The following is a 14599-nucleotide window of genomic DNA, read 5'->3' on the forward strand; positions in this document are numbered from 1 at the left end:
CAAGGTGTGGCGGTAGTGAGAAGGAGAAGGGGGAGAGTGGGTTCGGATGGAGGAGGAATCATGTAAGGGTTCCCGTTAGAGGGCTATGGTGACAGCAGCATTGCCAATGGCTCAGAGTAGGCATTCAGGGAGCCCGGTGGTGCAGCTCACGGTGAAGATATGGAATCAGTTGAGGCGGCATTTTAGGGAGAAAGGGATGTCGGTGTTAACGCAGCTGTGTGAGAATCATGGGTTTGAGCCTGGGGGGGAAGGATGGATAGTGTATACAGGAGATGGAGGGAAGGGGGACTGGTCAAGGTGAGGGATCTGTATTATGAGAAGGGGCTCGCCGATCTGGAGGAACTAAGCGAGAGGATAGAGCTGAAAAGGGGTAGTGAGTTCAGGTATCTGTAAGTTAGGGACTTTGCGCGAAAGGTCTGGAGGTGATTCCCTAGCTTGCAGGGATACACCCTGCTGGAGTGACTGCTGCTTCCGGATGTGGAAGGGGAGGGAAGAATTGGGGGAAAATACAAGTGGCTGGGGAACAGGGAGGCGAGCAGGTGGTGAAGATCAAGGAGAAATGGTAAGCGGATTTGGGAGGGGAGATCAATTGGAGAGCATGGAGTGAGGCACCGTATAGGGACCTCCTCTTGTGCAAGGGTGCATATGACTCGGGTGAGAATGAGTGGGTTCTTTCAGGGGGTAGCAGATGAGTGTGAGAGGTGTGGCCGGGGGCCAGCAAATCACACGCAGATGTCTTGGGATTATTGAAAATTGGAAAGATTCCGGCGGGAGTGTTCACAGATTTAGCCAGGAAGTGGAGGAGGAGATGAACCCGGACCCTTTGATGGTGATATTTGGGGTTTCAGAGAAACCAGAGCTCATGGAGAGAAGGAAGGCTGATGTCGTGGCCTTCGCCTCTCTGATTGCACGACGGTGAATTTTACTGGTGCGGCGGTCGGCATCGCCACCAGGGTAGTGGCTTTGTTGGGTGCCCTATTAGACTTCCTGCGGTTGGAGAAGATAAAGTACGAGTTAAGGGCTCTGGAGGGTGGTTTGAGAAAAGGTAGGAGGTGTATGTGACCGTGTTTGAGGAGCTGTTCATCGCAGGACGGGGTGAATTTGTTCAGACTGTATTGCTGATTACTGGGAAGTATGTTTCCCATAGTGTTTATTTGCTGCAACCTGTTTTGATACATGTCTGTAATAAAATAAAAAAATTTTTTAAAAGGTGAACAAACATTTTATAGACTTTTGGCACTTATAGGTATCCGTTAACTTGCACAGTTTGGATTCCATCTTGCTGCTAGTTGCTTGAGTGGTCATGGCCATTTAAGGTGTTGAATTTGGGTTGCTATCAGAGTCCAATAACAAACTCCCACAGATTCACTTCTCTCACATTCCCAATATAATAATTACTCAATAATCCCACATGTGCATGATTAAGCACTGGTTTTCATTTATGTGTGTATTACCTGGGCAGATATCAGGTAAGCCATCACTTGCAGCCCATTTTCTAACATCTGAAAATGATGTCTGTGTAGAGTCTTTGCTTCCCCTGCTGCGAGATTGGATTGATGCCCCCCTGTACTGAAAGGGAATTAAATATGCCATTCGAGTGGCAAGCGACACTTGCAGTTTCAGGGTTGAAAGTGAAGCTCTATAGTGTCTTCTCAACAACAGGGGCAGCATGGTAGTTAGCATAAATGCTTCACAGCTCCAGGGTCCCAGGTTCGATTCCCGGCTGGGTCACTGTCTGTGTGGAGTCTGCACGTCCTCCCCATGTGTGCGTGGGTTTCCGCCGGGTGCTCCGGTTTCCTCCCACAGTCCAAAGATGTGCGGGTTAGGTGGATTGGCCATGCTAAATTGACCGTAGTGTCCTAAAAAGTAAGGTTAAGGGGGAGGGGTTGTTGGGTTGCGGGTGTAGGGTGGATACGTGGGTTTGAGTAGGGTGATCATTGCTCGGCACAACATTGAGGGCCGAAGGGCCTGTTCTGTGCTGTACTGTTCTAAGTCTAAGTCTAAGAAAACCAGAGGGTTCCCCACACATTTGGAAAAAGCCGTGGTCGGCTCATCCAATTATTTCTGGCTCTCCTTGGTGGTTTGTTACTTCGAGCTTACATGCAAGGGAGAGCTGCAAGGGGACAACAGGCTGGTTAACCTTGATTTCAAGAGGAGTTGACAAGAGGATTCAAGAGGTGCGAGCAGTTGATTGAAGCCTTTGTCAGACCTCACATGAGAGATTTGTTTGGTTGATTTATCACATCAAAGGTGGCAATAGACCTTGCATATAGGGTTTGCAATAAAAGTGTACCAGGTATTATTGAAGTATCATGGGGCAGCACAGTCGCACTGCAGCACAGTAGCTTTGTGGCTTCACAGTGCCAGGGTCGCAGTTTGATTCCCAGCTTGGGTCACTGTCTGTGCGGAGTCTGCACGTTCTCCCCGTATCTGCGTGGATTTCCTCCGGGTCTTCCGGTTTCCTCCCACAGTCCAAAGATGTGCACATTAAGTGGATTTGCCTTTCTAAATTGCCCTCAATGTCTAAAATGGTTAGGTGAGGTCACTGAGTTACGGGGTAGGGTGGTGGTGTGGGCTTAATTAGAGTACTCTTTCCCAGGGCCAGTGCAGACTCGATGGGCCTAAAAGTCTCCTCTGCACTGTAAATTCTATGATACTGGGGCATTAGTCCATAAGGTGAGAGAGAGTACAATGGGCCTGTGTGCTAAACCATGCCAAGGGCTGAGATGCTATGCATTTGAAGCATCAGCAGCTGTAATAGGACTTTGCAGGGTCAACACAAGAAAGATATTTACCTTGCATGACCTCTGCAGAATGATGGAGAATGGCAGTCTCACACCAATACTGAAGCCATCTAATCCATCTAAAGCCATCAATAGTAAAGCCATCCTGAATGGTTGCTACTCAACAACCTATAGTGCAGCTGAGGTACTCTTGGAGAGTGGACTCCAAAGTAATTTCAAACTTCTTTGGCACGATAAAGTTGTCATATGATACAGGTGCTGATCAAGGGTGGTGGGGGCAGGAATTTGATCTTCCCTAATCAATCTAATCAATGAAAGAGCAATCTAGAGAAGCCAAATTACGTTCTCATACTTTGAACACATGCAGCTGGTTCCCCCTGAAAGTGCTCTCTGCAAGATCTGTCCTCATCATTGGGAGGAATGATGGTGACATGGCTGTATGTCTGTCAGGGTAAGACTGGATGCTTCCAAATTGCTGTGCAAACTGACTTTGTGAGAGCATGAAAAAAATCTAATTTCTACTCATAGGTGACCGAGGTCTGGGGAGAATTAAAGTGTTTTACAGGTTCTAATGTGCACCATGCTCTGCATATTAGCACAGTTTGTCACATGCAGAGGATCAAACCTCCAGCAGGGCAGACATTAAGCACTGTAATTTAATTCAGCTATTTTAAATCAAAGTATATTAGAGCAAAGTATAATGGCTGTTACTAAAACAGAGTTAGGTCTACCAGACCATAAGACCACAAGACATAGGAGCAGAATTAGGCCACTCGGCCCATCAAGCCTGCTCCGCCATTCAATCATGGATGATATTTTCTCATCCCATTTTTCTGCCTTTTCCCCATTACCCTTATTAATCAAGAACCTATCTATCTCTGTCTTAAAGACACTCAGTGATTTGGCCTCCACAACCTTCTGCGGCAAAGAGTTCCACAGATTCACCACCCTTAGCTGAAGAAAGTCCTCCTCATCTCTGTTTTAAAGGATCGTCCCTTTAGTCTGAGATGGTGTCCTCTGGTTCTAGTCTTTCCTACAAGTGGAAACATCTTCTCCACGTCCACTCCATCCAGGCCTCGCAGTATCCTGCAAGTTCAAAAAGATTCTTCCTCAGCCTTCTAAACTCCACTGAGTAAAGACCCAGAGTCCTCAAACGTTCCTCATACAACAAGTTCTTCATTCCAGGGATCATTCTTGTGAACCTAGTCTGGACCCTTTCCAAGGCCAGCACATCCTTCCTTAGATACGGGGCCCAAAACTGCTCACAATACTCCAAATGGGGTCTGACCAGAGTCTTATATCGCCTCAGAAGTATATCCCTAGTCTTATATTCTTGCCCTCTTGACATGAATGCTAACATTGCATTTGCCTTATTAACTGCCGACTGAACCTGCACATTAACCTTAAGAGAATCGTGAGCAAGGACTTCCAAGTCCCTTTGTCCTTCTGATTTCCGAAGCATTTCCCCATTTAGAAAATAGTCTATGCCTAAATTCCTCCTTCCAAAGTGCATAACCTCACACTTTTCCACTTTGTATTTCATTACCCACTCTCCTAGTCATTCTCCTTGTCCAAGTCCTTCTGCAGCCCCCTTGCTTCGTCAATACTACCTGTCCCTCTACAGATCTTTGTATCATCCACAAACTTAGCAACACTGCCTTCAGTACCTTCTTCCAGATCATTAATGTATATTGTGAAAAGTTGTGGTCCCAGCACAGGTGGCTGAGGCACACCACTAGTCACCGGCTGCCACCCTGAAAAAGACCGTTTATCCCCATTCTCTGCCTTCTGCCAGTCAGCCAATCCTCAATCCATGCCAGGATCTTACCCTTAACACCATGGGCTTTAAACTTATTTAACGGTCTCCTATGTGGCACCTTGTCAAAGGCCTTCTGGAAATCTAAATAAATTTGCAGAGGCCAGAAAACCAACTAGCAAACAAAATATCTTGGCAGTTTATTCTGTCTGGAATCCGTTAGATTTCAGGTTGCCACAGGCCTCTCTGCCACGTCATAGCCTTGCAATGGCTCCTGCATACACCTCAATGACATCCTGGCCCTTGTCATCACTATCCCCATCACTGTCCTCATCGTTGGAGGAGACATCTTGATTTTGCACGTCTCCCTCAGCCAAGCACTATCCCCACCTTTATAGTGTGAGGTTGTGCAGGGTGCAGCAAACAACGATAATCCAGGACACACTCTGGGTGAGTATTAGAGAGTCTCACCTGAGCAGTCCGAACATCTGGATATCTTTAGGGGGCCCATCATCTGCTCAAATGTGGACTTTGTGGAGGCATGTGTGGCATTGTACCCCTCCTCAGTGGCACTCTGCAGACAGCAAACTGGCATCATCAACCCAAATTTCTAGGGGCATCACTTGTCCCCAAAGCAGCCAGTCCTGCAATTGCCAAGGTCCTTCAAATTTTGTGGCACCTGGGAGTGGTTCAGAACGTAGACAGAGGGCCTTTTCTATTGATGGGTGGCTGGCTGTTGCCAGTGAGCCCTCAAGGTCGCATGTGTGCAGTCAACAGCCCCTTGCGCATGCAGGGAACTTGTGATTGCGACAAAAACAAATGCTGTTGTAGCCTGGCTTTTGGTTTCCCAGAATAAGACAACTTGGTGTACTCTCCTGAACAGGGCATCTGACAGCTCCCAGATGTATTTGTGTGCCACTGACTGGAACTTGTCATTAAGGTCCTAGTGGAGTCCTGGAAGGAGCCACTAGCCAAGAAAAGGCGGCAATGACCTTTAATGCCACCGGCATGTGATTGCGCCCAAGACCTTGGAGAAGCTGGCAGATGTGAACAATCATGTTGCAGGACAGTCAATGACGCCTCTGGCATTGCCTTTCACTCATCTGTAGATAAGTGTACCGCCTCAGATATACCCGTGGTTGGGCCAATGCTCGCCTGCGCATTGACCCCTGGTAACCAGAATCTTAATCTTCTTAAAGGTATGTTGCCTCTTAGAACATAGAACGATACAGCGCAGTACAGGCCCTTCGGCCCTCGATGTTGCACCGACATGGAAAAAAACTAAAGGCCATCTAACCTACACTATGCCCTTATCATCCATATGCTTATCCAATAAACTTTTAAATGCCCTCAATGTTGGCGAGTTCACTACTGTTGCAGGTAGGGCATTCCACAGCCTCACCACTCTTTGCGTAAAAAACCCACCTCTGACCTCTGTCCTATATCTATTACCCCTCAATTTAAGGCTATGTCCCCTCGTGCTAGCCACCTCCATCCGCGGGAGAAGGCTCTCGCTGTCCACCCTATCTAACCCTCTGATCATTTTGTATGCCTCTATTAAGTCACCTCTTAACCTTCTTCTCTCTAACGAAAACAACCTCAAGTCCATCAGCCTTTCCTCATAAGATTTTCCCTCCATACCAGGCAACATCCTGGTAAATCTCCTCTGCACCCGTTCCAAAGCTTCCACCTCCTTCCTATAATGTGGCGATCAGAACTGTACGCAATACTCCAAATGCGGCCGTACTAGAGTTTTGTACAACTGCAACATGACCTCATGGCTCCGGAACTCAATCCCTCTACCAATAAAGGCCAACACACCATAGGCCTTCTTCACAACCCTATCAACCTGGGTGGCAACTTTCAGGGATCTATGTACATGGACACCGAGATCCCTCTGCTCATCCACACTACCAAGAATTTTACCATTAGCCAAATATTCCGCATTCCTGTTATTCTTTCCAAAGTGAATCACCTCACACTTCTCCACATTAAACTCCATTTGCCACCTCTCAGCCCAGCTCTGCAGCCTATCTAGGTCCCTCTGTAACCTGCAACATCCTTCCGCACTGTCTACAGCTCCACCGACTTTAGTGTCGCCTGCAAATTTACTCACCCATCCTTCTGCGCCCTCCTCTAGGTCATTTATAAAAATGACAAACAGCAACGGCCCCAGAACAGATCCTTGTGGTACGCCACTCGTAACTGAACTCCATTCTGAACATTTGCCATCAACTACCACTCTCTGTCTTCTTTCAACTAGCCAATTTCTGATCCACATCTCTAAATCACCCTCAATCCCCAGCCTCCGTATTTTCTGCAATAGCCGACCGTGGGGAACCTTATCAAACGCTTTACTGAAATCCATATACACCACATCAACTGCTCTACCCTCGTCTACCTGTTCAGTCACCTTCTCAAAGAACTCGATAAGGTTTGTGAGGCATGACCTACCCCTCACAAAACCATGCTGACTATCCCTAATCATATTATTCCTATCTAGATGATTATAAATCGTATCTTTTATAATCCTCTCCAAGACTTTACCCACCACAGACGTTAGGCTCACCGGCCTATAGTTACCGGGGTTATCTCTACTCCCCTTCTTGAACAAAGGGACCACATTTGCTATCCTCCAGTCCTCTGGCACTATTCCTGTAGCCAATGATGATCTAAAAATCAAAGCCAAAGGCTCAGAAATCTCTTCCCTGGCTTCCCAGAGAATCCTAGGATAAATCCCATCAGGCCCCGGGGACTTATCTATTTTCACCTTGTCCAGAATTGCCAACACTTCTTCCCTACGCACCTCAATGCCATCTATTCTAATAGCCTGGGTCTCAGCATTCTCCTCCACAATATTATCTTTTTCCTGAGTGAATACTGACGAAAAGTATTCATTTAGTATCTTGCTTATCTCCTCAGCCTCCACACACAACTTCCCACCACTGTCCTTGACTGGCCCTACTCTTACCCTAGTCATTCTTTTATTCCTGACATACCTATAGAAAGCTTTTGGGTTTTCCTTGATCCTACCTGCCAAAGACTTCTCATGTCCCCTCCTTGCTCGTCTTAGCTCTTTCTTTAGATCCTTCCTCGCTTCCTTTTAAGTATCAAGCGCGGTTCCCTCGCTCGACCCCTTCCTCCCTGCCTGACTGGTACGTACTTATCAAGAACATGCAATAGCTGTTCCTTGAACAAGCTCCACATATCCAGTGTGTCCAACCCTTGCAGCCTACTTCTCCAACCTACACATCCTAAGTCATGTCTAATGGCATCATAATTGCCCTTCCCCCAGCTATAACTCTTGCCCTGCGGGGTATACTTATCCCTTTCCATCACTAACGTAAAGGTCACCGAATTGTGGTCACTGTTTCCAAAGTGCTCACCTACCTCCAGATCTAACACCTGGCCTGGTTCATTACCCAAAACCAAATCCAATGTGGCCTCGCCTCTTGTTGGCCTGTCAACATATTGTGTCAGGAAACCCTCCTGCACACATTGTACAAAGAACGACCCATCTAATGTACTCGAACTATATCTTTTCTAGTCAATATTTGGAAAGTTAAAGTCTCCCATAACAACTACCCTGTTACTTTCGCTCTTTTCCAGAATCATCTTCGCCATCCTTTCCTCTACATCCCTAGAACTATTAGGTGGCCTATAGAAAACTCCCAACAGGGTGACCTCTCCTTTCCTGTTTCTAACCTCAGCCCATACTACCTCGGAAGAAGAGTCCCCATCTAGCATCCTTTCCGCCACCGTAATACTGTCCTTGACTAGCAGCGCCACACCTCCCCCTCTTTTGCCCCCTTTTCTGAGCTTACTAAAACACCTAAACCCCGGAACCTGCAACAACCATTCCTGTCCCTGCTCTATCCATGTCTCTGAAATGGCCACAACATCGAAGTCCCAGGTACCAACCCATGCTGCCAGTCCCCCTACCTTATTTCGTATACTCCTGGCATTGAAGTAGACACACTTCAAACCACCTACCTGAACACTGGCACCCTCCTGCGAAGTCAAATCTGTGCTCCTGACCTCTATACTCTCAATCTCCCGTACCCCAAAACTACAATCCAGGTTCCCATGCCCCTGCTGAATTAGTTTAAACCCCCCCAAAGAGCACTAACAAATCTCCCCCCCAGGATATTGGTGCCCCTCAGGTTCAGATGTAGACCATCCTGTCTATAGAGGTCCCACCTTCCCCAGAAAGAGCCCTAGTTATCCAGAAATCTGAATCCCTCCCGCCTGCACCATCCCTGTAGCCACGTGTTTAATTGCTCTCTCTCCCTATTCCTCATCTCACTATCACGTGGCACGGGCAACAACCCAGAGATAACAACTCTGTTTGTTCTCGCTCTGAGCTTCCATCCTAGCTCCCTAAAGGCCTGCCAGACATCCTTGTCCCCTTTCCTACCTATGTCGTTAGTGCCAATGTGGACTACGACTTGGGGCTGCTCCCCCACCCCCTTAAGGACCCGGAAAACACGATCCGAGACATCACGTACCCTTGCACCTGGGAGGCAACATACCAAACGTGAGTCTCTTTCGCTCGCACAAAATCTCCTATCTGTGCCCCTGACTATTGAGTCCCCAAATACTAATGTTCTACTCCTTTCCCCCCTTCCCTTCTGAGCAACAGGGACAGACTCCGTGCCAGAGGCCCGTACCCCATGGCTTACCCCTGGTAAGTCGTCCCCCCCACAAGTATCCAAAACGGTATACTTGTTACTCAGGGGAACGACGGCAGGGGGTCCCTGCACTGACTGCTTCTTCCCAGTCCCTCTTACAGTTACCCATCTATCTCCAGTCTTTGGTGTAACTACTTCCCTGAAGCTCCTATCTATGACCCCCTCTGCCTCCCGAATGATCCGAAGTTCATCCAGCTCAAGCTCCAGGTCCCTAACACGGTTTTTGAGGAGCTGGAGTTGGGTGCACTTCCCACAGATGAAATCAGCAGGGACACTGACGGCGTCCGTCACCTCAAACATTCTGCAGGAGGAGCATTGTACTGCCTTCCCTGACATCACCTCTAGATTTTAAAAAAAACAAGAAAAAGAAAAAGAAAGGAAGAGTTTACCTGGTATTCCCTCAAACCCTGCTGCCGCTGAAAGGTAAGCAAATTTAAAGGCACTCACTCACCTTCACGACAGGCCCCTGCTCCCGCTTCCCAACAACCGTGGTTTTTTTTTGGTTAGAGGAGGAGGTAGGGGGGGGAGAAACACTGACGAAGTGTTTCGGGTTTAACTGTCACTTGACAACAGCCCCTCCACAAACCACCTTCAAATTAGGCTGACCGCACTGCACGTATTCAAATTTCCCCAGAACAGCTGATCAGTAGCTCTGCTCTGCTGCCCTCTTGCTGCTCAGGCTTCGTCTGCTCCTGGCCCTCTGCCAATCTGCACTGGCCCTCCTCATCTGGATGCGAGCCAGTAGAAAAACAGGGTTGCCTGGAGCCTGCAACATCAAGGTTTCTGTCGGTCTATCAATAAATTGCAGAAATCAAAATAGTGGGGATATTCTCTGCAGATTTTCCTCCATCTCCGCCCCATCCGGCCAGTGCTAAGCCGTGACCCTCCACACCCCTTCCATGTGAAGCATATCCGGAAGTGACAGAGATGTATGTTCCTCCCATTCATACATAACTTTATATGGAGACATGGAGACATTGCTCTTTGGCCAGGGCGATGGCAGCCATGTGGAAGAGCCCCTCAGACACTATTCAGCTTGCCTTCATTACGCTCCAGATTCTATACAGAGACCCCTGCCGTCGCAACATACAAAGAAATCCACAAGGGCCCTTGCCAGCCATTACCATTCACTTGGGATGTGAAAGGTTTGGAGTCAGGGGTTTGCTGCCCTCCCTCCCTTCATGCCTACCTCTGGCAGCAATGATGAGAAATTTCACAAAATGAACAGCAACTGTTCCAGACCTCGCTGGGATTCCGATACTATAGGACCCAAGAATCAGATGAAAAACCTGCTGCTGTGTGGGCTACACCATAGAGAGGAGAACACAGTGGAGCATGGTTCTCATCCAATTACCTCATGATCATTAGGGTGCCCCTTTAGTCAGTCAACTGTGCTCATTTTGAGTTCCACCCAACTGAAAGGCCCCTCCTCTCGCTCTGAGGATTCATTTAAAAATGGCCTGCATCACATATCAAACATGCTCCACCACCTTATACCCCCCCAGTCACCCAGTCACCTACCAAACAACCCCCCCAATCACCCTGGCCCACCCATTATTAACATACCTCTCTCCTGTTACCCTTGAACCTCCCACTGCTAGTCTTGAGCCTATAACTACCACCCTCCATATGCCTTCCCTCCCTTCTGAACCTAAACCGGTTATGGGTCCTATGTCGAAATTGGCCCCTCCCATTATCCAAGCCACATGTCTTATTCCTTTACATAACATCCCCCCCCCCCCCCCCCCTCCCTGAAAACATCAGCTGTCCAACTTTTACCCTGGGCCTGCCACTCTATTGCATCTGACTGCTCCCTCTCACTGTAACTGTTCCCTCCACTGCCCAGTCCCCTCAATTTAACCCAGGGCCCTACCATAGACAGCGTTGAATCCACCCTCTCAGACCATCCCTCTCCCACCAGCACTGCCTGGAAATGCTCTCCAACACCCAAACACATGATCTCAAGACTGAAAAAGCAAAGCCTTTCCTCTATCCCTCGTCCCTGCAACCTCTGCATTCCCGAGCAGCTTCCCTCCCTGACCTGGATGACTTTCCTCTCTACTATGGACAGTCTGTCTTCCTTCCCTGGATAGCATCCCACCCTTCTCCCCCTTCACTTGTGTCCCATGTTCAGCCCATGCTCCACCATTCCACCCTTACCTTGCCTCCTGTGTCCAGCCTGCTCGCCATCACTAGTCTGCCCCCAGTCAGCTTCCATTCCACCCTTAACCTGGTTCCCATGTCCAGTCTACCCTTAGTCTGCTTCATGTTCAGTCTACGCTCCACCCCTAGCCTGCCATGTCCAGCCTTCATGTTCAGTCTGCTTCACACAGCTTGGTCCACCAGCACCCAATCAAGAGGCTGACATTTGTGGACAGTACCCAAGAAGGCCATAGCAGTGGTTACTCAGTTCAAAATAGTGAAAAAAGTCAACGTCCCCAAGGGCATAATAATGATATGTAGTTGTCAATCTCAAATTTGATTTACACACCTGGAGACCTTTTTTTTTAAAAAAAAGAGTGTTATCCCATCTTTAAAGTTGCAAAACTAATGGCCAGAGTGGATAAGGCCAACCCTTAATCCATCTCATTGCTTGCTCCAAAAACCAATTCAAATTGAATCCAATTCATGGTCTCCACAAGAGTGGCATGCGTGATCCAAGCTGACAAGAAAAGGCATTGCACCTTAACTTGGTCTTGATCTGCACTGGATCTTGGCCAAAAGGCCGAGAAGCAATACCATGACACCCAACATCAGTTTAAATTTCCACTATACCACTACGGTTAATAATCCCATGTTTAGCCAGCTACTAATCCATCAGAAATGCACTACCAGCCAAACTACAATGTTATTTGCCAACAACTGTTATGCTGTGTACTTACACAATCCGTATCCATGACTAAAGTTCAAAACACAGGGGGCAGGATTCTCCGTTGGCTGACGTTGAAATCGCGAAACATGGTTGGACGGAGAATAGGTTCAGACGTCAAAATCACGGCGGGCGCCGGTTTGACGCCAAATCGCAATTCTCCGTGACCCCGCCAGCAGCGTCTTTCTGGTCCAGAATGCACCTATAGTAAATTCTGTTTGCATATAATTAGTGGGTCTGACCCAATGTTCTCTGGGGCCTCTGCGATGCTCAGCCTCCAATGGTCCGAATTCCCGGTGGCGCGGTTCACTTGTGCTTTTAAAAAATATGAAACTGCCATCGTGGCTGCTGAGGGAGAGAGATGGGACTATGGAAAGTGGCCAACATAGTCATACTTTGCTGACAGTTGTGCTGCTGTCGGTTGGCTTCTGCCAGTGCTGGAAGGAGTAGTATGGTGTGGTCAGGATGGACAGGCATAGAGCACCATTGCCTCATCTGAAAAGGCAGCCATGCAGCTGCACACGCCGTTGACAGCCCACTGAGAACTTAGGGTCACGGGTCACACAGGTGCCCCCCAGGCCATTCACACGCACCACACACACACCCCCGTATCATCTGGCCCCAGCCGACCCATCAGCTGTGTGGACACACTCCAGCCCAACCTGTGCCACCTTTTTGGCTGGGATGAGTGTGTGGGGATTGTAATGTGTATATGCGGCTGCAGCTTGTCAGTCTCCTGTGTGTCAATCATGGGCCCCGCGAATCCTGCACCATTTTTCAATGGAATCGATTGTGTTCAAGTTGACGCCGGTGCTAGCCCCTGCACAGTCACCGATTCGGTCCAGATTCGGCGCCAATTTTGCTGTCGTGAAAGTCCACGAATTCTGCACTGGCATCAGTACTTGGTCTCAGGAACGGAGAATCCCGTCCAAATTGTCTGCTGATGGTTTAATTCTAATGATGGAGAATAACACTGTGAAATTTCTGAATTTTTTTGTCTGATGGTGACTCTGCAAAGTGCCATTGGACATTAATATATGTGTGATACAAGGTTTTGAAGACGGTTGCTTGGAGTTGCAACAATCATCCAGGATCAAATGAAGCCATATTCCACTATGAATGAAAAGAACATCCCAACCAAAATCTCAGAATTAGTAAGAATATTTAATTTTTTGCAATCATCTCAAGTGAACAGTTACCACAATAGCAGTGATGGCATATCCTCAAACAAAAGTCAATGCAAGAAGATTGCCCAATTTTTAACACACTGGCTCCATGTGAATTTTTGGGCAGAGTCTCATCATCGTGTCAGAGCCAGGTTCCTGATGTAAAAGAACACCTGCAATAAATTCACCTATTAGGCGGCAAAAAATTCAGTGTCAGTGAATTCACTGAGAAAGAGGAATGTAATATGAAAAAATATCTATAAGGAGCACTCAAAGGTAAAGAATCGGTGTTTCTCTGATGGAGCCAAAAGAACTTTTCCGACAGGAAGCCAAGATTATTATAGCAACCCTCTTCAGCAATAAGCACAAGATTATGGTATTGTTTTGCAGGCTGGGCATACTGCTACATTCATGAATATACAACAGTATACAGTTGTGGAAAGGGTCAAAGTTTATATGTGCTGTTGTATTTTAGAATTCAGCCATTTTACCTTACAAATCAAGAATGAAATTTATTTTAATTTAAATGTATTTTTAAGTTATTTTCTTTGCCCATCACTATTCCTTTTGGCCCTCAAGTCTAACCCTTCTGTTGTTCAATCTCTCCCGTCTTTCACCCTATAACAGATGTCCTTTTTTGTCCTCGGCCTAACCACCCCTTACTCAACATCTCCAACTTTTCCCAGCTCTAATGAAAGGATACAGACGGGAAACATTAACTGTTTCTCTCTCCACAAATGTTGCCTGTCGTGCTGGATATTTCAAGTATTTTCTGTTCTTAACTTGCTAAAAACTATTTTGGGAGACAAATCCTTGAAGTGTGTAACAATGTGGGTCAGTAAATTATGGTTATTGCTAATTAACCATGATACAAGAAAATGAAGTGGAATTTCTAAGTTTCACTCACTTGCTGAGAATATTATCCATGGTGTCTGTTCCTCTAGATGAAGGTTCTTCCTGTCCAGCAACCTTGGAACCAATTGGGTTCTGACGATCACTATTTAATATTACAGTCGTCTGTGGTACAGTGCTGTAAGAAATGTCAGGTGAAAAAAATACTTTGAACAGTCATACATAAAACAAGATCATAACTAAATATTATATTTAACAAGTAAATACAGAGTGTCTTTAATTCCATACATAAACAGATCAACATTTTGAGAAACATGACTGCTCAATAAAACATAAAATTGAGTTTCTGAACTGCTTCTATACTAATATTTTTTCACATTTCTCTCCCCTCGAAACATTTGCAACTATGATAGAAACATAGAAAATAGCAGCAGGAGTAGGACATTCAAACCTGCTCCGCCATTCATTATCATGGCAAATCACAGAATAATAGAGTGCAGCAGAGGCCCTTCAGCCCATCG

The 14599-nt window shown here is 47.0% G+C and overlaps 1 protein-coding gene across 7 annotated transcripts in view; it reads right to left on the reverse strand.

The window, feature by feature from the left end:
* Nucleotides 1-14599, reverse strand: part of LOC119971244 (BTG3 associated nuclear protein) — a 253758-nt gene that overhangs the window by 180311 nt on the left and 58848 nt on the right. For all 7 annotated transcript variants that reach the window (XR_005461786.1, XR_005461787.1, XR_005461788.1 and 4 more), the window contains one exon: nt 14134-14256. Coding sequence is in view for 4 of the 7 variants with exons in the window: in XM_038806519.1 (XP_038662447.1) it covers nt 14134-14256 (123 nt within the window). In the remaining 3 variants the exon portion in view is untranslated. The remainder of the gene's footprint in view (nt 1-14133; nt 14257-14599) is intronic.

The sequence above is a fragment of the Scyliorhinus canicula genome, chromosome 9 (genome assembly GCF_902713615.1).
Source record: "Scyliorhinus canicula chromosome 9, sScyCan1.1, whole genome shotgun sequence".
Taxonomy (NCBI): domain Eukaryota; kingdom Metazoa; phylum Chordata; class Chondrichthyes; order Carcharhiniformes; family Scyliorhinidae; genus Scyliorhinus; species Scyliorhinus canicula.